The following is a 20120-nucleotide window of genomic DNA, read 5'->3' as shown; positions in this document are numbered from 1 at the left end:
ATCAATTCAGCCGCCTGGACGCCCAACCGCACCCCGTGTTTCCGACATTCTCTGGTCAACTCTGGTCAACTGGTCCCGGATCAGGCTAATATTTTTCAAGACGGTCCCGGACTCCCGGACCCTTACATACACCTGACACCCGTTTCGCAGCACCGGTGATCACTGACCATCCGGCCGTCCGCCGTCCCGTGCCAGTCCCACACCTCCGTTGCCCGCATCTGGGCCCCGGGGACTTCGGACGCATTTCCCAAATTGACACAGCATCGCATCCAATTTACCAGAGAGACCTTCCAGAAGCTTGGGCTCCCGCCTGCTTGGGAAGAGCTAAAATCCAGCCGGACCCTCTTCCGGACCCTCAGTCAACTGTCAAGAGCTGTCAAACACTCGTCTCATCTCAGGGCTCCCTGTCCTAACCCACCCCAATTTACCGAAAGGGAATTGCCATCAGCGTCGTGTTCGGCCATCTCCTGTGGCCCCTTCGGCTTTCATTACAGTCAAAGCAGGGCGCATGCCTGTCCTGACCAACCGTGACTAGCAATATCTATCGGCCTTGCCTCCTTGCGCGTGGAGAGTCTCACTTCAGCTTTCTCTCACCGGCTCCCTTGGAAGGCACATATCCAACTTTAACTCATCATCTGCCGGCACCCAACGAGACCAGACTGGAAAGCTTCGCCAATCGTCGCCCACCATGCCTGGACTCATTCCCTTGATGCTCGGCAACAGAGCGAGCTGGATGCCGCCTCCGTCCAACAACACATCACCAACATCAGAGACGGCGCCAAAGCTCAGACGCCAATCCACACAGAATACCGACACATGGCAGAGTTACCGATCACAGCGTCCGAAGCCGGTCAAGCGCTTCTCACTTCCAGCACCAGCACCTCTTCCAATGATTCCCTATTCATCAGCAGAGTGGAGGAAAGCCATCGCTGAGATCAAGAGACACCACATCGAGAAGAGATACAGGGCCTGCTCAGCACGATGTGTGGAAATCCTCAACGCCATCAAGGGCAAGTCTCAGGTTGAGCCAGTATATCTGATCTATCTTCACTTCTATGCCGCCACTTCATTGGAGATTCTCGCCCGACCTCTCCCATCAAGCTCACACAGAACCGACACCCTTCAGCAAGCCCGCAACCACTTTAATCGCGCATCCGCCCTCATCAACGCTGCCGAGGAATCCGTCGTCAGTAAAGCACGATCCAGCTCATCCATGTCGTCACGAGGCTCGAGTTGCCACTCGCCATCAAGTTCCATTAGCAGCTCTCGAGCTTGGACCCCAGAGACACCCACCGAGTCCGTTTCATCTTGCGAAGATAGCTGCAGCAGGGATATCTCCCCCAAACGTGTCAAGAAGGTCTCTTTCTCCCTCCCCAAGGAGGAACCCATCCAGATCAACATTCCAGAGCCCATGATCCGCCCAGACTCACCCACCCTCGGATTTGACGACTTTTACTTCTCCTCACCAGTCCTCTCGCAAAAGCTGCCCGACTTGCCAGTAAGCCCCAAGTTCCAGGAAAGGTTCCAAGAGGTCGAATATCCATTACACACCATTCACGAAAGCGAAGACGAGCATGACGACTCGTCATTAGCATCCCCCTCATCAGTGACGTCAGAGGAAGAGGACGAAAACGCGTACATGATCTCCCAGACTGTCGACCGCTGCTGCGAACACCTCTCCGGTCTCCGAAAACAACTCAACCGTCATTCCGCCAATGTGGACCAGTGGCTCAGGTCGCCAAATCTTGCCTCTGCTGCTCGTGCTAGGGCGAGTAGTGAGGTGGAGGATAAGCAAGCCAGGATTGAGAGGTTACGGAAGATGAACTGGGAGAGGACAAGGTTTGATCCGACGCGATATGAGGAGCTTTGCGAGGAGGTCATGGCGGAGCTTTCCTGATTTTTGTTTTCACAATTTTTGTTCTACTACTTTTACGATGTTTACGAACGGGCGCTACAACAATAACGAGATGATATCTGGGAGGAATTATTACTTTTTTTAAGCGACTTTATTCGACAGACAACAGGCAATTAGCATTCATGCATCAGGCAAGGGGTGGGTGGAGGAGGGATTGTTTCAAAAACTGGAAGGAGGGAGAGTCGAGGGAGGGGAAAGGACTTGTACATTCTTGGATTTGGGGAGGGAGGAAGTGGCAAGGGGGATGGATGGGTGGTGGCCACTGTGTACAGAGTTTTGGATCGTGTGTGTGTGTGCTCGATTTGGGAGGAGAGATTTGGGAAGAGTAACACTTACCTATTGTACAACAACTACAACAACTGCTTAGCGTTTTAGGAGCAAGGCGCATGGAGCGAGGGAGCATTGGTTTGAGGTTATTACTTGCTACAACAAGTCCAAGAGAGAACGATTTGCTTCTTCAAGTGTTTGTGTTTTGTGTTGTTTTTGTGGATTGTGTATATGGTAGGCTCAGGTAGGATAGTAGATAGGAAGTCTTTGAAGGGGTTTCAAATCACGATGTCGGCAGTTTTGCAGTTCATCTTTTGATCTCAATGTACAGTTTTTTTTTCATCAGTGAGGAGATAGTTTGTCTCCAATGCACCCTTCTGTCCTCTGATGCTTGTGTGAGACAGCCCCGGTGGGCTACTCTCTTGTTGTTGTCTGTGGGGCGCCTCCAGCCCACACAGCCGCTTCATTCCCCCCCTCAGACCATCACAGGTGAGGCTGAAGGTGATAGTGGGCAATCCTTTGTGCGACCTTTCGGCGTTTCACGTGGTAATTAAGTTCGATAAACTGGGCTGCTCCTTCGATTGATAGATTGTATGAAGTGGCGGTTCTTAATCAAACTTGTTGTTCGGGGAACAAAAATAACCACCCAGACCAAGACTTTCCATGCTTTTCGGTTCTTCTTCTTCCATGCCTGTCGGGTGTAGTAGGGTGATGGAATATCGTAGCACGAACGGATTGATATGCCATCTGGCATGGCATGGGCTCATCACCACCCCGGGCTGTTATTGTTGCGTTCGAGCTTGAGGGGGTAGTATGTAGTAACTGGAAGCAAAGACGGCTGGGTACGTACCACAACCCAGATATTTGTGCTCCCCTTGCTGTATCTATCTTGTAACTGAACTCAGCAAGCCATCATCATGCAACCTGTGTGACGTACTCCCACCCTTAACCACCTCTTTAACATCTTGACAATCACCCAACTTCATCCTTCTCTGACAAGCGCCCTAAACCTCGACAGTAATCGGTTGGTACCTCTCAAAGATAATCCCTCTTTCATCCCCACTTATATCCGAGCGATCCGGCATAAACAATACGAGGTGATCATCAAAAACAAAATTCATGTAAAACCCAAAAACACACTTCGGTGGAACCCAACGAACGACATCGACAAACTACCTAGCCGCTGAGAATATTCCCCATCACAACCGCAACATAGGTACCTCGAGGATATAACATAGGCTATAGTTGACTATCATGAACCCTACAGCTGATTTGAGGCAGGTACTGACTGAACCCTCTCCTGGAGCAACCAAAAAAAAAATCAAAAAAATCATCAAATTGCCTCCTCCTTTAACCAACCCGACCTCTTACAGCGCGACAAAAAGGTACCAACACCACCAACGCACCAACTAACCAGGCTTGCTCTGATCAAAATTCTCCTGCAAGAAGGAAAAAGAACCAAAAAAGTCCTGCTATGCCACGCACGCTTCGTGTGTCAATCGGTATATCCCCTCCACTTTGGTATCATCACTCCCCCTCCCAACATTCTCAGCATCATTATTTACTTCGACCCCTCCCCCGTAGCCTCCCCAGTAACCTTCAACGTCTCCTCCTGCTCCTTCATTTCCCTGACCTTGGCCATAACAACCTCACGGAAAATAGCCCCCTTGATCGCCTTGCTCAACGTGCGCTTCTCCCCCGCTGCTTGCTCACCCTCCTTTTTCTCTCCACTGCTGCCGCCGCCGCCGCTGCTGCCCTCTTCGTTAGCATTCTTGCCCGACTGGAAATGACGCGTCTGGTTCGCTGCTGACGTAGCATCCTTTGGCATGTCCGAATTATCGGGATCATCTTCCTGCATCTTGAGCGCCTCGATGCGGTTGGCCAGCTTGACCATCTCGATGCCTCTGCGCAAGCGCGCGCGAGTGAGATAAGCGCTGATCTCGGGCAGCAAGTTGTGGTCGGTGGCGTTCTCGCCGCTGAGCCAGGGGTGAGCGAGGGCTTGCTGTTTGGGGGGAAAGACAAGCTGTTAGTGGACTGGGCAGAGGGGTAAAAGGGGGTCGAGGGGAAAAGTACCTCGCTAGACCACCGGTCTTCAGGCTTAGCCTTCAGCAGCTTCAGGATGAAATCCTTGGCATCGTCACTGACGTCCTTCCAGTACCGGTCGTGGAAGACGACGTGGCAGGCGCTGCACTCGTCGATGAGATCCTGGAGGTTCTCGGACCGGAATGGCGAGTAACCGCACAGGAGGGTGTAGGTGATGATACCCAGGGACCACATATCCACAGGCTTGCCGTGGCCCTGCTTGAGCATGACCTCGGGGGCGGCATACCCGAAAGAGCCAGCCATGGTGGTGAGAACCTCGTCCTTGGTGCCGAGCATCTTTGCGATGCCAAAATCGGCGAGGACGAGGTCGGAATCGGCCTCTTTAGTGAGGTAGAGCAAGTTCTCGGGTTTGAGATCTGGACCCGACGTGGTTAGCCCCTTGTCGTTACCCCTTTTTCACCGATAAGCTTACCTCTGTGAACGACATTGTTCTTGTGGAGATAGTCGACGGCGCCCAAGACCTGCTTAATGGTTTGGGAGGCGTCCTTCTCGGTGAACTTGCCCTGTTGGCAAATTCTGTCGAACAGCTCTCCACCGGTGGCAAGTTCTGTGACGATATAGTACTTGTCCTACAAGAGGATCAAAGTCAGCGATTGGATCTCTGCGCCCAAAGTCGTTGTTGTCTAGGAGGAACGCACTCTCGACTCGAACCAGTCAACGAACTTGACGATGTGAGGGTGCTTGAGACGTTGGAGCATGTCCAGCTCGTCGAGGACCATGCGCTCGTTGCCCCGCACGTTCTTCTTCAGGATGATCTTGATAGCAACCCTGCCATCAGGGCCCTCGGCCTCCCTGACGATGCCATAGGTGCCCGCGCCTAGGGTGCGCCCAAAACGATATTTGGACCTGTTGAGAGGGGAGGTATCAGCGACACATGTTACTACAAAGAGCGAGGGTGGGATAGCTTTGCGCACTTCTTATCATAGCTCTCAGGTTGCCCATGCAGGCGATTGAGCATGTTCGAGACTGCGGTTCACAAATTCATATCAGCACGGGCTGTTCCTGCCGGCGCCGTGGCCGACCGGCTAGCTGGTAAACTACATGACGTAGAACAAGGGGACACACCGAAGCTCGAGAGGACATGGCGAAACTTGGCTGAAGGTGACATGGAGGTGGTGACTTACAGCTCATGGTGCCGAGCTTTGGCAAAAAAACAAGAAGCGGAAAAGTAGGAGGAGGCTTCTGGCTCTGAAGTGGCTGCGGGCAGCACGATTCAAGTAACCTTAATTTCTGGAAGATGTCACTTGGTGTCCGAGTGCCAGTATGTCGTGTTGGCACGTCCTGAGCCCCTGGCTGTGTTTTAGTTCGCAGGAAGAGAGTGACGAGAGCGAGGAGAAGGAGGGCGGCGCGTGCGACGGTAGAGAGCGGCTGAGGGGGGAGCTGGGGAGCTGGGGAGCTGACAAGCCTTCAGGCGCTTGAGGCAGAGCGTACGGTGTGCGTCGGTACCTGAGTGTGCTTAGGTTGGTATCGGCGCGAGGAGGAGGCAGAGAGGCAGAGGCATAGAGGCAGAGCACCTAAGAGGCAGATGCAGATGCACAAGGAGTGGGCTTGGCAGCAATTGGGCTGGGAAGGTGGTGGACGAGGGGTTGCCAAGCGATGATTAGCTGCCCCGCCGGCGACTGGATACGGGGATGAAGTGGAAACGGCGTTATTGGCGGTTACTGGATGAACACCTAGGTAGGCAGGGCGAGCAGCAGCAGTAAGAAGTAGTAGTAGTAGTAGTAGTAGTAGTAGTAGTAGTAGTAGCACACGGCAGCAAAATAAAGAGGTCGGGATGACTATGGCTATGTATTATGTATGTACCTCTTTCTACCGGGTACCCTCATACCCAACATGCTCAGCTCGTGGGAGGTCACCAAAAGGCCCAAGACCAAAAGCGGAAAATGCCTTATTTCGTCTCCCGCGTTGGTCCTTGACTGGCCACCGCATGTGCCAGGGGATCTAACCTTCTGCAGGCTGTGTGACCCTAGCCATCTGCCCAGCCTGGCGGGCTCTCTCTGCGGGGTGGGAGGGGAGTCAGTCAGTGGAACCGAGGGGTTGACGGGACGGGATCTGATTGAAGCCTCCTTGTTCGAGAAGGCCGATAGACCACTGCTCGGAGAGGAAAATCGGCCAGGATATTTTCTGATTTGGTGTACTCTAGAGAATCGTTAGTCCAGTCGTGGCATGGTGGTTAATCTGAGTGGTAATATTTCGTTAGACTGAGCAAGTCTTTTCCCGAGCTGCACCGCCTCCCGCAGATGGGGCCTTCGATTTGGCTTCTCAGGGTTCCCTGTGGCTCAGCCTTGCATGGGTGCAGATGGTGCCTCTCTTGGGGACAGAATGGTGTTTCCAGTTGCCGTCGGGTAGTAATGAAGGTTCAGGGACACATCAACTGGAAATTGAAGAGGCTTTCCGTAGGTCTTTATTCCTTCGGAAGAGGAAGAGGTTGGATTTCCCGACGGCCTTGTGGCTGACTAGTCAGTTGCTGGTGCATATGATCCCCAATATCTTGGATCTCCAGATAGTATCAACTGGTGGGAAGTCAACAAATCTAAAGGGCATCCGAAACCTAATACCGGGTCATTTGATTCCTTCCTATATGTTGCAGGCGAATGAGAGATTGTCCCTTACTTGAAGGCAAGGGAGGAATCTCAGCCGCTAGTAATCACCAAGTGACCCTTTCCCGTTCCTTTCCCGGGTTCCAGTGTCTTGGTTCCTGATCTCTAAGAAATCTCAAGCTGTGTGAGTGGAGTCTATCACGTACACATATGCCGCCGTTGTGATCCAAACCTTGGCCGCTCGCCTACCTACCCGCCAGTCATCCATCCCGTGCACCTTTTTGTCTAGGAATTTAATGCCACCACTGAGAGCTTTTGAGAACACCACCAAACCTCAAGTGTTCTCTTCCTGTGTTCTTCCTCTGCATCGACCAGCTGGGGCTGGTTCTTTCCTTTTCGCTACCCCAGGGTCTTCAGGTTGCGCTGGTGCCTCGCCCCACCCCCGCGTTAAAGCTCTCTAAAAAGTACCCCGCCACCAACATCGAGCCATTGTAGGCTCTCTGCTGGGCGTCACCCCTTCTCGGCGTCACTCCTTCTCGGCGACCCTTCAGCTGACGGCTTCACAGGCGACGATTGCAAGCACGCACAGAAGTCGTCGACAAAATGGCCGGATTCGCGACTAAGCGGCTCGGCAAAGAGTTGTCGAAAGTAAGCAATCCTTTTCCTTCTGCGACTCTTTTATCTTCTGTCAACGCCACTGACATTGTCATTGCCTTGTGCGCACATAGATCAACAGCACCTCCCTCCCTCCGGGCATTGAACTTGTGTCGGCCGATAACTTTGAAGAGTGGTTCCTGGACATCCGGGTACTCGACAACAATCCTCTTTACCTGAACGAGATCTACAGACTCAAGTTTCGTTTCAGTGCGCAGTATCCCATCGGTGAGTACGATTGCTTTCCTTTGCTTGCTGTCCAACCCCAAAAGTCGCTGACACCACATCTGCCAGAACCTCCCGAGGTGACGTTTGTGAAGCTCGCCGACCGACCAATCCCGATCCATCCCCACATTTACTCCAATGGAATCATCTGCCTCGATCTCTTGGGACAGCAAGGATGGAGTCCGGTGCAGAATGTTGAGAGTGTGTGCATGAGCCTCCAAAGTATGTTGACGGGCAACAGCAGAAACGAACGGCCCGCGGGTGACGAGGAGTTTGTGCGTGCCAACAGACTGCGCCCCAAGGATATCGACTTCTATTACGATGATAACAACGTCTGAGATGGGATGGACGGGTCTGACTTTGTCTGTTTTATATCTAGTTGGCTTTGATTGATTGGGATATGGCGTTTATTGAGGATGACTGGGATACTGGGCTTTGAAGATTCTCTGATTGCATAATGAGCCGCTCTCACTCGGTCACAGCGAGCATCCGAGGTGGAGTTTGGAATTCTGCGAGCATGGTTGTCAGGCTAAAATTTCTGGGGGTTTTTCACAAGCTATTCAATGAGCTCACAGAAGCTCATCACTGATGGATCAATACTTGGTCTTGTCGAAGAATAGTCTGTGTTGAGAGGCAGACTGCCATGTAAAGTGTGTAGAGAAAGCGAAAGACTTGTTCACTATAAACATCTCTTTCATATCAATTGCGAGCAGGAATTGAAGAGAAAATGATATCAACACCAGAGTGGAAGATCAACTTGTAGATCTGGAATTATATATCTGAGTATCGGTGAAGCTATCCACCGACCACCGATCAGTGTGTGACATTGTGACCCGTGTGGAGCTTTGGAGCTCGGGCCATCGCCAAGTAATCCATCCAGGCGTCCGTTCGCTAGTCACTTGCTGCCTACTGAAGTTCGCAAGCTTCATGGACCAACTTCAACATCGCCATGACAGCTCACCACCATGGCTCCTCAACCGGAGTTTGACACAGAACATATCAGAGACAAGGCGCGGAGGGATCTGCTTCATCTTCTCGAAGGGGTAAGACCATAACCACCTCTCTCCCTATCACGGACCACACGGTTCCCTTGCGATGTTACAGCGTGCGGTGCTGAGTTAGTTGCTGAACTGACAGGCAGCGTCACCCTAGGTTCGTGGAAAGAAGAACCTCGTCATTGAGGAGAAGCTCGCCGGCCCGCTCGGTGTGATAGTCAAGGCCTCGACTTTACGTGAATACGATGTCGACAAGATCTTCTTTCTTGAGAACAAGAACACGGATACCAGCAACCGCAATGTCGTCTTCATTGCCCGCGGCGAGTCTGCCCGCAACGCTCATGCGATAGCCGGTAAGACATCCGCACCACCCTTCCCACCCTGCGACGACACCTCACCTTGAGTAAAATTGAGAGTATGCTCATGAGAGTCAACTGGGGCCACTGACAAGACAGCAGACCAGATTACTCGCCTTCAGCGAGAGGCGCAGACCCCACTCGAATTCCATGTGTTCTGGGTGCCTCGGCGGACGTTACTTTCTGACAAGATCTTGGAGGAAGCTGGAGTCTTGGGAGACACCAATGTCGCCGAACTCCCGCTCTACTTCTTTCCCCTGGATAAAGATGTCTTGTCCCTAGAGCTTGACGATTCGTTCCGCGACCTTTATTTGGCCAAAGACCCCACGCCCGTTTTCCTGCTCGCCCGCGCCTTGATGGGCATCCAACAAAAGCATGGACTGTTTCCTCGTATTGTCGGCAAAGGCGACAATGCCAAAAGGGTTTCCGATCTTCTTTTGCGCATGAGACAAGAGTTACTCGCCGGCGAAGATGTTGGCGAGGCCGGCAAGGTTGGGCTCAGCCCCAGCACAACAACTGAAAACATCATCATTATCGACCGAGAAGTCGATTTTGTTACACCTCTTCTCACCCAGCTCACTTACGAAGGGTTGATCGACGAACTGTTTGGCATTCAAAATAACCAAACCGATGTTGATTCGACGATAGTTGGCGCAGCACCACAGCCTGGACCTCAAGCCGGATCGACGACAGCCCCGACGGCAACAGATGGGCAGACGAGAAAGCGCAAGATACAGCTGGACGGCTCTGACAAGTTGTTTGCGCAGCTTCGCGACACCAATTTCGCCGTCGTAGGCACTCAGTTGCACAAAATAGCCCGACGACTCCAAAGCGATTTTGATAGCAGACACAGTTCAAAGACGACAGCGGAGCTTAGGGAATTCGTGCAAAAGCTACCCGGATATCAGGCAGAGCAACAGAGCCTGAAGATACACACGGGCCTTACAGAAGAAATCATGAAGTATACGCAGACTGAGCTCTTTACGAAGCTCCTTGAGGTGCAGCAGAATCTGGCAGCAGGAGCGGATCCATCTTCGCAATTTGATGCCATTGAGGAGCTCATAGCGCGGGACACACCATTGCCTCAAGTTTTGAGACTGATGTGTGTTTACTCTTGCATCTCGGGGGGCATCAAGAGCAAAGAGCTGGACCACTTTCGGCGACTTATACTTCAAGGGTATGGATATCAGCATCTGCTGACCCTCCATAACCTAGAACGGCTCCAGATGTTTTTATCCAGGTCATCCCCTCTGGCATCCATGATTCCCATGACAGGCTCTGCGGGTGCGACTGGAAATAAAACCAACTACACATATCTCCGCAAGCAGCTCCGGCTCATTGTGGACGAGGTCAACGAAGAAGACCCCAACGATATTGCCTACGTCTATAGCGGCTACGCCCCTTTATCGGTTCGACTTGTCCAATGCATTCTCCAGAAACAATATCTACTTTCCCTCACAAGAGGGAACGGGGTGACGAGTGCGGCTGGACCGGCTGGAAGTGGAGCACAGGGATGGCGCGGATTCGACGACGCTGTCAAGCATGCTCGAGGCCAGACGTTCGACGAGGTCCAAAAGGGCGAGGACAAGGCTGTCAAAGCCAGGGCGTTGTTATCGGGAGGTGGTGAACAAAAGACGGTCTTTGTGGTGTTCGTGGGCGGCATCAGTTTCACTGAGATTGCCGCACTGCGGTTTATTGCAAAACAGGAAGAAGGCAAGTCGGACCATATACCCGACATGTAGAAGTCATGGCTAACTGATGGTACTACACAGCGCGGCGAAAGATGGTTATCTGCACGACTTCGATTATTAGCGGGAACAGGATGATGGATGCGGCAATTGAGAAGGAGTCGTTTGAGAAGAGAAACCCACAAGCCTCGGCTGCGGCGACAGCTTCTTCTCCGGCCGCTGCTGCTAGATGAGATGCTATACCCTAGGTATGATATTTAAATATAACAACCTGTCGTTCCATGCGTGAAGTTGGTGGCTGGTAGCAGCAGAGCTTAGGCCAGGCACTGCACCCTGGAAAATAGACTGTTTGCTCCGTCGAAGCAGGTAACTGAACTGCTGACCGAGGCAAACAAAGGCAAACGGTGACTCGAGATATCCCTGTGAGAATTCAAAGTGATAGCCAAACTCTAGCAACAAGAATGAGCTGATGGCTTGATATCGGGCGGGGGAGGTGAGTTGGTGTGTTTTTGGGGGATATGGGTGCGGAGAGGCGCTCACGTGATAGCGCCGGGCAGGCCTGGAATGGACTTGGATTACAGTGACTGCACGGTTCGGCTCAGCTGTGCTGTGGAGATGAATCTGCGCTACTGTCTCCCTCTTTCAGACTCTTGCCCTTCTGCGAGGTAGACGGCAAATCACGGCCTCAATGCCATTCTCTTATTACCAAACCCTCTCATCCGTAACTCACTAGCCTCACTCTCGAACCTCGAGCCACTTTTCCCCGGTCCGCACGGTGCGCGGCCGCCGATATGTTCTCTCGAGGTAATACCACGCCCCAGCTCCCTGGACATTTTTGCTTTTGAGGTGTCTTGTCTTGGTTTCTATTCCAATCAGATATCAGATCAATGATACGCCAGCGCAGATAATCATTGATTCACCACCAGAGACACATTTGCTGACCTTGTCAAGCAGATATACGGTTCCTTTTCGTCTTATAGCTACAACCACATCTCGACTGCCAATCAAGCTGAATTTTCGGAGCCTGTGGCACCATCCCCCTGTCTGTGTATGGCATGAGGTGGAAGCGGAGTTGTCAGTCACCACCAGCGACCTGACCACCATCCGATCCGATATATCCGTCTATCCACGACCATCAACCTCACATCCCGCAAGCCGATTAGACCACCGGTTTCGCTAGGATGGGGCCCCCTTCCCGCCCCCGATCTAGAGATTCTAGCGGTGCTGGGAAACGACCTGTAAGAGGTTCTAGTCCGAATATTGATTCACGACGTTCAAACCGCATACCGGCCAGCTCAAGTTTTGCCAAGCCATCATCATCACCTGCCAGCGGCACGTCTTTGAATACCCCTGACTGGAGGGTGAAAGTCAAGGAGTCTTCGAGTCCATCTGAGGATATCGCTGCCGAGATAGTGGTCTGGACGGGAGACACTATGGATGTGGATGTGCCCGAGTCACCCACATCGGCGCCGCCGGAGATGTTAGACATTGCTGATGTGGCAGCTGAGGACATGAAGATGTAAGCGTCTCGATTCGACCTGTTCTTCAGCCCAATCAACCTGTCATTTTCAGATTGATTGTCACGTGCTGACTATGGAACAAGGGAACCTGGCGTGTCGCCATTATCGTCCCCCCTATCTCAACCTGCGTCGTCTCCCTCGATGCAGCCTGAACCTCTTCTCACTGAAGTGCCACCGCCGCTCTCCCTAGATGTTTCATCGGCTCCTCAACTTGAACCAACCACCCCTCTCCAACATGATCCTCCGCCACCCACCCCCCCATTATCACCTCCGGCACCGGCATCTGCAGTAGTAATATCCCAAACTGTGGAGAAAGATGTTGCTCCAAAGGCGGAAGGCTCATCATCATCAGTATCTCCCGCATCGGAACACTCCGACTTATCACCCGCCCTATCCTCGGTGTCTAGTAAAGCCACCACTCCGGTTGATAACGAAAGCTCCAAGGAGGGCATGGCACCTCCTGCTGCCCAACCCGCCAGTCAAATAAAAGACAAGCCGAGGCGGAGATATGACGTGCGGCCAAAGGTCTCTATCCCGCCTGATCTGCCGCTCTACGAATACGCCACACAGTGCATTTCCGGGGCCGAAGCGTCGAGACTAAACCCTTATGCCCTTCATCCAGAGGAGTACTCGATGCTCCGTGATCATATCAGCCATACACAAGTGACGACGTATCTGAATATCCGTAACGGAATCCTGAGACTTTGGGTCAGAAATCCACAGATCGCTGTCACACGTGACGAGGCTGTTGGCTGTGCCAAAGACTCGAGGTGGTTTGACGTTGCCAGCCTCAGCTTTGACTGGCTCGTCCGTCGCGGATATATCAACTTTGGGTGTGTTGAAATCCGGTCGTCACGTAAGCCAGTGCCCGAAGGCCCATCTACTCGGAGGAAACAAAAGACGATTGTCGTCATCGGCGCGGGGATGTCCGGGCTTGGCTGCGCAAGACAGCTGGAAGGCTTGTTCAAGCAGTACTCGAGGAAGTTTCGCGAGATGGGTGAGGAGCCTCCACGGGTTGTCGTCCTGGAAGGGAGAAGCCGTGTTGGCGGGAGAGTGTATTCCCGTGCTTTCACCACAAAACCAAAACAGGTCCCACCTCATTTTGAAGGCAAGAGATATACCGCAGAGATGGGAGGCATGATTATCACGGGCTTTGATAGGGGCAATCCCATCAACATCCTTCTCAGAGGCCAGCTGGGGCTTGACTATCACAAGCTGAACCCCGACATGACCATTTTCGATTCGAACGGCAAGCCTGTCGATTTTGTACGGGACCAGATGGTGGAGAAGCTCTACAACGACTGTCTTGAGCGGGTCAGCGAGTACAAGTTTCAGCAGCCGACGTCGAAACTGATCGAGGGTAACCGCGACTTGATAGACGAGGGCAGGGATAGTTCGGCGGAAACGCACAGGACGATTCGGCAAGCTGAAGAGGCGGCTGCTGCGCAACCGTATGCGGCGCCCGTGTCGGAACAAAACATGGCGCCGCAGGTTCACCTGGTACCCGTATCGTCGGATCGCGCCACTGGGAAGGTTCACACCGAACCAGGAACCCCAGGGGCTCAGAAAGCGGCGCATAGGGTGAGGGATATCGGTTGGCCGCTCAAGCATGGCGTCAGGGACGATGCTGATCTCGAGATTGATTCTCTTACCAAAGAACCCAATGCCACGCTCGGCAGCGTCATCGACAAGATCATTCCGCAGTACAGAGATCTGGTAGACTTCACGGCGCAGGATTTCAGGCTCATGAACTGGCACGTTGCCAATCTTGAGTACAGCAATGCCACCAACTACAACCAGATGAGCCTTCGGGGGTGGGACATTGACGCGGGAAACGAGTGGGAAGGGGCCCATACGATGGTTGTTGGGGGGTATCAGAGCGTGCCTAGAGGTCTGGCGATGCTTCCTACGCCATTGAACCTGAAGCAAAAGTCGCCAGTCCAAAAGATTACATACAGTCCTGACAACACGGGTAAAGCCACTGTTGAGTGTGAAGATGGTTACAAGGTGGAGGCGGACTACGTTGTCAACACTATCCCGCTCGGTGTGCTCAAGCACGGTAACGTGCAGTTTGACCCGCCGCTGCCGTCTTGGAAGGCCGACGCCATCAGCCGCCTAGGTTTTGGCGTGCTGAACAAGGTCATTCTTGTGTACAGAGAGGCGTTCTGGAACGAGAACCGCGACATTTTTGGTGTCTTGCGGATGCCATCCAGCCGGCATAGTCTGGAACAGAAGGATTACTCCTCTCAGCGAGGTCGCTTCTTTCAGTGGTTCAACATCTCCAAGCCGAGCGGGCTGCCTGTTTTGCTCGCGCTCATGGCTGGCGACGCTGGGTATGACACGGAGCAGAGCTGCAACGACGACCTTGTGGCGGAAGCGACAGAGGTTCTTCGCAGTGTTTACGGTTCTAGGGTACCCAAACAACCTGTCGAGGCGGTCGTGACCCGGTGGGCGTCTGACAAATTTGCCCGCGGGAGTTACTCATCGGCGGGGCCAAACATGGAGGCGGATGACTATGACACCATGGCGAGGCCGATTGGGAATTTGTATTTTGCGGGCGAGCACACCAGCGGGACGCACCCTGCCACTGTTCATGGTGCTTATCTGTCGGGACTTCGCGCGGCGTCGGAAGTGCTGGATGCCATACTCGGGCCGATTGAGATTCCTACCCCGCTCATTGTCCCCAAGGACCACTCGTCCCTCAAGCGTAAAGCGTCGGAGGGTAATCAGAAGGACGGCTCCCTTGAGGCTCGGCTGAGGCAGTACGAGATTGACATGTGGGATCACATTGTCTCGCTGATTGACAGGCGGCCTGCGATGCCGGCCAAGCCGGCGAGCAACGCGTACATCTTTTTCAGCAAGTCCAACTACGACAGGGCGAGGAGGAAGCTGGAGGAGGGGAGGCGGCCGGGCAAGGGGAAGCCCTCTGCTAACGAGGTGAGGGTGATGAGCGCAAAGATGTGGAAGGAAACGACCGAGGAGGAGAAGAGGCCGTTTGTGGAGATGGTGGAGGAGCAGAAGAGGGCGTATGCGGAAAGGATGGAGGAGTGGAAGAAATTGGGGGAGGAGTGGGATGGGAAGGCCACCCAGTTGAGGTTGAAGTATGAGAGGGAGCATCCGGTTCCGAAGGCGGAGGTTGGGGAGAATAATAAGAGGAGGAAGGCGGCGGCGGGCGTGGAGAGCTATGCTGAGGATGAGGAGGAGGATGAGGAGGGGGGAGGAGGAGGAGGAGGAGGAGGAGGAGGAGGGGGAGGGAAGGAGGATGATGTGGTTATGGAGGGGTAGGGGAAGCAGTGAAGAAGCGGTGACTATCCTCTGATGGCGTTTTGCTTTTATCATTTGGTGTTGGTGTTTTTGGAGGCGTTGGTGTTAAGGGAAGGGGGTTTAAAAGGGTTGGGTGGACATTTGATTTTTGTGTCTCTACATTTTTTGTCTTTGCTGTCCTGTTTGAGGTGCTTCTCTGTTGGTGGTGGTGGTGCTGGTGAGTGGGCGTAATAGGATTGACTTTGTGCAGTAGATGTACTAGGGAACAAACTGGAACGTACCATATATACTGTAGCTTTTGGGTCGGGAATAAGAGTACTAGCGTAATTTGACCGATACTTGAAGACATAATAGTGTGTTGTACATGTGGTAAACTATTAGCAAACTGGAATTGATTTTACTGGGATTGAGGGTGGTCTTGTGACCTTGGGATGCGAACGGCGGTGTTGCGAGAGACAACTGGCATGTGTCGAGGCTAGGATAGGCAAGTGGCTAGTTGTGAGTGATTAGATAAGGGGGCAAGGGCGGATACCGCCGGGGAAACGGCGGGGTTTACCTATCTTCAGGGGTTGTACAGGCGGTGGGTTTATAAACATCGTCGTCATAGTTGGAGGAAGGTGGTGTGTGAGACCCGACAAGAAGGTTTCCTTTGCTGACGTTGACGTTGACTTTGACTGTGCCGTTTTCTTTGGTTTTTATTATTTTTTGATCGAAGTTTGTTTTTCATCACCACCACCACCACCACCACCACCACCACCAAACACCACCAAACACCACCAACTCACTTCACTTCCGCAATGGCAACCCAAACCACCATCCCACCCCCAATCCTCTCCACCACCTCCCCGGCCGACATCGCCTCCACATGCGAGACGTTTGCCCTCTCCAGGGAGGAGTTTGACAACCTCCAACGCTCAGCAAAAGAAGCCAAAAGCCATTCCTACTCCCCCTACTCCAAATTCCGCGTCGGCAAGTTCCTTCCCTCCCTCCCATTCCCCTTGACTAACCCTTCCCCCCCCCCCCCGCAGGAGCCGCCCTCCTCACACAAACCAGTCTCATCATCACAGGCGCGAACGTAGAAAACGCCTCCTACCCCGTCACAACCTGCGCAGAGCGCACCGCCCTTTGCAAAGCCGTCACCACCGTCCACCCCAACTCCATCTCCTGGGCCTCCAAAACCCTAAAGTTCAAAGCCATAGCAGTAGCAACAGACATCTCCCCCCCAGCCTCCCCCTGCGGCATGTGCCGACAAGCCATCCGCGAGTTTTGCTCCGTAGAAATCCCAATCATCATGTTCGACGGTGAGAACGGGTACGCGGTCCTCAGACTAAAGGAACTACTCCCCTTGAGCTTTGGGCCGGAGGCGTTGGGGAAGGAGGATTTGGGGCGGAGGGGGGATTCTTAGAGGTATTATTGTATGGATTTACAAGACAGCAGCAAATAAACTATTTGGTCAACATACACACACACACACACACACACACACACACACACACACACACACACACAATCTTCGCTTGTCAAACTACTATGATCGCTGATTCACAACATCAAAGTCATCTATAACCCTCTCAAGAAAAACACACGGGCAGCAGTGAATGGTATCTGAAAAACTAAAAACGCCTTCCCAAAACTTCTTCAAAAATGCCAACACACCAAACCCAGTCAACGACGACGCAGATGCAAACTGGAAAAAAAAAAAACCATTAATACCCAAAACCATCGTGCGAATGCATCGGACACCGTCCCGGGTGCCTCTCCCACCAAGCCCCAATGCACGCCCTGTGGAACCGGCACAAGCACTCCAGCCTCGCCATCGCAACACCCACTTCAAACTCTTCCAGACAGATGGAACACTCAGCCGAGTCCACGCAGTCCTTCTCTGTGGCCGTGTACGGAAACATCCCCGTCCTTCTAGGCGGCGGTGGCGGTAACGGGTTCTCTCCTGGCGGAGCACTGCTTGTCCCGCCGTATGCGCTGTGTGAGGTGATGCACATGTTGATGTGGGCCTCCCGCACGGCTTCATAGTTGGGGAGAGTTCGAGGCGGTAGTTCACGGTGGCAAACAGGGCATTCGTCTTCTTCGGCAATTTGGGGGGCGGCAGGGAGCTGTCTTGAGCTGTGAGGATGGTGGTCTGACGGGCCAGCCATGACGGTAGAAGATGATCCCTCCATGTTCAACATAGACTGGTAGCGCTGCGGTCCCGGATATGGTCGATGACGACGGGAACTTGATCCGCTGGCGGCAGGAAAGTAGACCGGCGGGGTGCCAGAGAGAATCCGGTTCAGTGTGTCTTGCGAGTAGGTGAGGTTCTGCGGACGTGAGGATGATGGCGCACCTGGCTGCTGCGGCTGTTGTTCGTGTTCAGCAACGGGCGAGAAGAGGGGCAGACAAGTGATCAAGGCGTTAGCCATGCTACCTACCATCGTGACGCTCCTGCTTCTAGCATGAGTGGTGCTTGTAGGTGCAGGCTGAGCGCCGCCAAAATAGAAGCTCCACCGGTTCGAACCAGGGCTGGCGCCTTCTGCTGTGTCTGCATTTCCGTTGTCCGCTCCCAAGGCTTGCGGTGGAGTGGTGTTGGGGTCTGGCACACACGGATTGCACAGTCTCACTCTTTCACCACCACTCAGACTTGGATACCATCCGTCGCGGTCCGAAGGCGGCATCGCGGCTCCTTGCGGGAATATACGGGGAGCGCCAGGAGGTTGAACGATATACTGGTAGGGTATCGTGATGCGGTGCGGGGAGCATGAAGCGCAAACAACACGCCCACATTTGCTATGATCCTGTCAGCTTTTGGTTTCCACAGGGCTCAGACCAGCAGTACATACCGGCAATGATGTTTTCTAACAAATATGCTGAACTGAGCGTTGCATATAGGGCAGTAGGTCACTTCAGCGTCTGGCTGCCATCTTGGCAGTATCAACTCGCCGCTAGGATCCCCACGAGAAGGCAGAAGGGGTTGGTGCCTCGGGGTGGCAGCACCGGAGGAACCTGAACTCGCATCCTGTTCCTGGAATACGCTAGTGTAACCGTCTCTTGTCCGCCTTGGTTCTGTCCTTGACAGCCCTGGCGCTGACTCTGAGAACCTGGGTTGTCTCCGGAAGGCAGCCGCAGGACTGCTAACCACAATGATTGGATTTTCTGCACTCGCCCCAGATGCTGTGCGTTGTTCATTCGAATACCCGGAATCGTTAGGCACTTCAGTTCTCAAGTTTCTGGCAGCCGGCAGAGCCTCGGATGCCGGCACCTCTGGAGACGGAGACCTCGGCCTTGTGTTACCCTCAGCTCCACGGTCAGGCCCATCATCCTCACTCAGAGGCGAGACAGCCCCAGGATCAGGTCTCTCTTCGCCGTCATCCATATCGTGATCTCCGCCTCGCCCCTGTGCCTCTTCCTGACGATGTTCAGAGAGCGCGCGCTCAACAGCATGCGACGGACAATCCCAGTAGCGTGAGCATTCCCGATCATGGAATCTTGCTGTCCGCCACTCGCACGCGGCAGTGTGAGCCTGTCTCCCTTGGTCCTGTCTTTCTATGTAGTCGCTGCCGCTCACGGACGAACCTCCGTCGGAACCAGAATCGCTGCTGAGCTCGATGGGGGCGTGGGCCGAGCCGTAGCCTCGTGTAGCCATTCCTGCTGCTCAGCAGCACATGCGAAGAATAACCAGTGTCGATTGAACGAATAAATATGGGGGTTTGTCGCGTCCACTTTCTGTATCCCACTTCGCTCGACGTTATAGTCTTGACTCGCGGTGCTTTCGCTCTCGTGTCTGGCGATGGGCTGACGTCTGTTCGAGAGAGTTACCGCGTCGAAGTGGATTTGGGGTTTACAAGTTCACCAGCTAGGCTGCTCATCAAGGCCAAGAAATGAAAGTAAGAATGCCTGTGAGTTTGGAGCAATAAGAAACAAAAGTATAACGCCACGATGCTAAAGGGCAGATTTTAGGATCGTACGAGGGGCAAATCTGGAGCCTCGGGGAGGATCGGTCGGCTTATCTCAGTCAACTCCCATTCGCGATGATGAAGGAGGCGGGTGATGCTCTGTCGTCATGTGCCTGGCACCTGCCAACGCGTCCAAGCGAATGCCAGCACTAGCTTGAGCGATATTCCTCGGCTGTGTGAGGGGAGTCGTTGACTGCAAACTGACATATATATCAACAGCAAGCCTTCAGACAAATGTTGACGGGAGAAGGGAGCTGTCGAGAGAGCTTGGAGAGAGGTCCAGGAAGCGTAGCAGTCAGTGGAGGGGCACCCCAGCTCGGACCCCAGTGCGATAAGGGATGTGGGGCTTATCGCTAGACTTGAAGGCAGAGAGGCCTTGGACAAGATAATCGAGGCTTCAAAAACCGCGGCGGCGCCAACGAATCATCCTTTCATTAGAACTTCAAAATAGCGCCTCAGCTATGCCCTGTCAAGGACTCGGTCGGTGGCACACGGACGAATAGTCAAAATGACTTCATGAATCACAGTTCTCACCGATGCCCGGCAGACAAGCATTTGATATCATGTCCATCCAGGCGCACCACGCCCCAGCCCCTGAAGCAAATCGTCGATCTATCGTCATTCGTCTGCAAGCCTTCCCCAGCTCTGC

General features: G+C 53.4%; 7 protein-coding genes across 7 annotated transcripts; 5 read left to right on the top strand and 2 right to left on the bottom strand.

Annotated features, from left to right (window-relative positions):
• Positions 1-688: 688 nt before the first annotated feature.
• QC764_109420 (uncharacterized protein) lies at positions 689-1897 on the top strand (the record flags this gene model as incomplete). The annotated part of the gene is made up of 1 exon (XM_062942209.1): positions 689-1897. The coding sequence occupies one exon, from the start codon at positions 689-691 to the stop codon at positions 1895-1897; it is 1209 nt and encodes a 402-aa protein (XP_062805136.1).
• Positions 1898-3393: 1496 nt separating this feature from the next.
• CMK2 (Calmodulin-dependent protein kinase cmk2) lies at positions 3394-7115 on the bottom strand. Its single transcript, XM_062942208.1, is given in 8 exon segments — positions 3394-4184; positions 4256-4641; positions 4698-4854; positions 4924-5131; positions 5200-5251; positions 5351-5967; positions 5983-6945; positions 6957-7115. 6 exon segments carry the CDS (start codon positions 5391-5393, stop codon positions 3744-3746), a joined length of 1287 nt encoding a protein of 428 aa, XP_062805135.1. The 5' UTR covers positions 5394-5967; positions 5983-6945; positions 6957-7115; the 3' UTR covers positions 3394-3743.
• QC764_109400 (uncharacterized protein) lies at positions 6771-8247 on the top strand. The gene is made up of 3 exons (XM_062942207.1): positions 6771-7473; positions 7554-7707; positions 7774-8247. Exons 1-3 carry the CDS (start codon positions 7429-7431, stop codon positions 8040-8042), a joined length of 468 nt encoding a protein of 155 aa, XP_062805134.1. The 5' UTR covers positions 6771-7428; the 3' UTR covers positions 8043-8247.
• A 374-nt stretch (positions 8248-8621) lies between these two features.
• On the top strand, positions 8622-10797 carry VPS33 (Vacuolar protein-sorting-associated protein 33; the record flags this gene model as incomplete). Its single annotated transcript, XM_062942206.1, has 3 exons — positions 8622-8747; positions 8857-9052; positions 9158-10797. The coding sequence occupies exons 1-3, from the start codon at positions 8670-8672 to the stop codon at positions 10795-10797; spliced, it is 1914 nt and encodes a 637-aa protein (XP_062805133.1). The 5' UTR covers positions 8622-8669.
• A 1127-nt stretch (positions 10798-11924) lies between these two features.
• On the top strand, positions 11925-15548 carry QC764_109380 (uncharacterized protein; the record flags this gene model as incomplete). Its single annotated transcript, XM_062942205.1, has 2 exons — positions 11925-12262; positions 12347-15548. The coding sequence occupies 2 exons, from the start codon at positions 11925-11927 to the stop codon at positions 15546-15548; spliced, it is 3540 nt and encodes a 1179-aa protein (XP_062805132.1).
• Positions 15549-16324: 776 nt separating this feature from the next.
• QC764_109370 (uncharacterized protein) lies at positions 16325-16932 on the top strand (the record flags this gene model as incomplete). Its single annotated transcript, XM_062942204.1, has 2 exons — positions 16325-16500; positions 16581-16932. The coding sequence occupies 2 exons, from the start codon at positions 16325-16327 to the stop codon at positions 16930-16932; spliced, it is 528 nt and encodes a 175-aa protein (XP_062805131.1).
• A 301-nt stretch (positions 16933-17233) lies between these two features.
• QC764_109360 (uncharacterized protein) lies at positions 17234-19918 on the bottom strand (the record flags this gene model as incomplete). Its single annotated transcript, XM_062942203.1, has 3 exons — positions 18359-19918; positions 17951-18305; positions 17234-17878 (listed from the first exon to the last, which is right to left on the bottom strand). Exons 1-3 carry the CDS (start codon positions 19159-19161, stop codon positions 17234-17236), a joined length of 1803 nt encoding a protein of 600 aa, XP_062805130.1. The 5' UTR covers positions 19162-19918.
• Positions 19919-20120: the final 202 nt, after the last annotated feature.

Source organism: Podospora pseudoanserina, chromosome 1 (assembly GCF_035222485.1).
Source record: "Podospora pseudoanserina strain CBS 124.78 chromosome 1, whole genome shotgun sequence".
Taxonomy (NCBI): domain Eukaryota; kingdom Fungi; phylum Ascomycota; class Sordariomycetes; order Sordariales; family Podosporaceae; genus Podospora; species Podospora pseudoanserina.
This window is presented reverse-complemented; position numbering and strand designations above follow the sequence as displayed.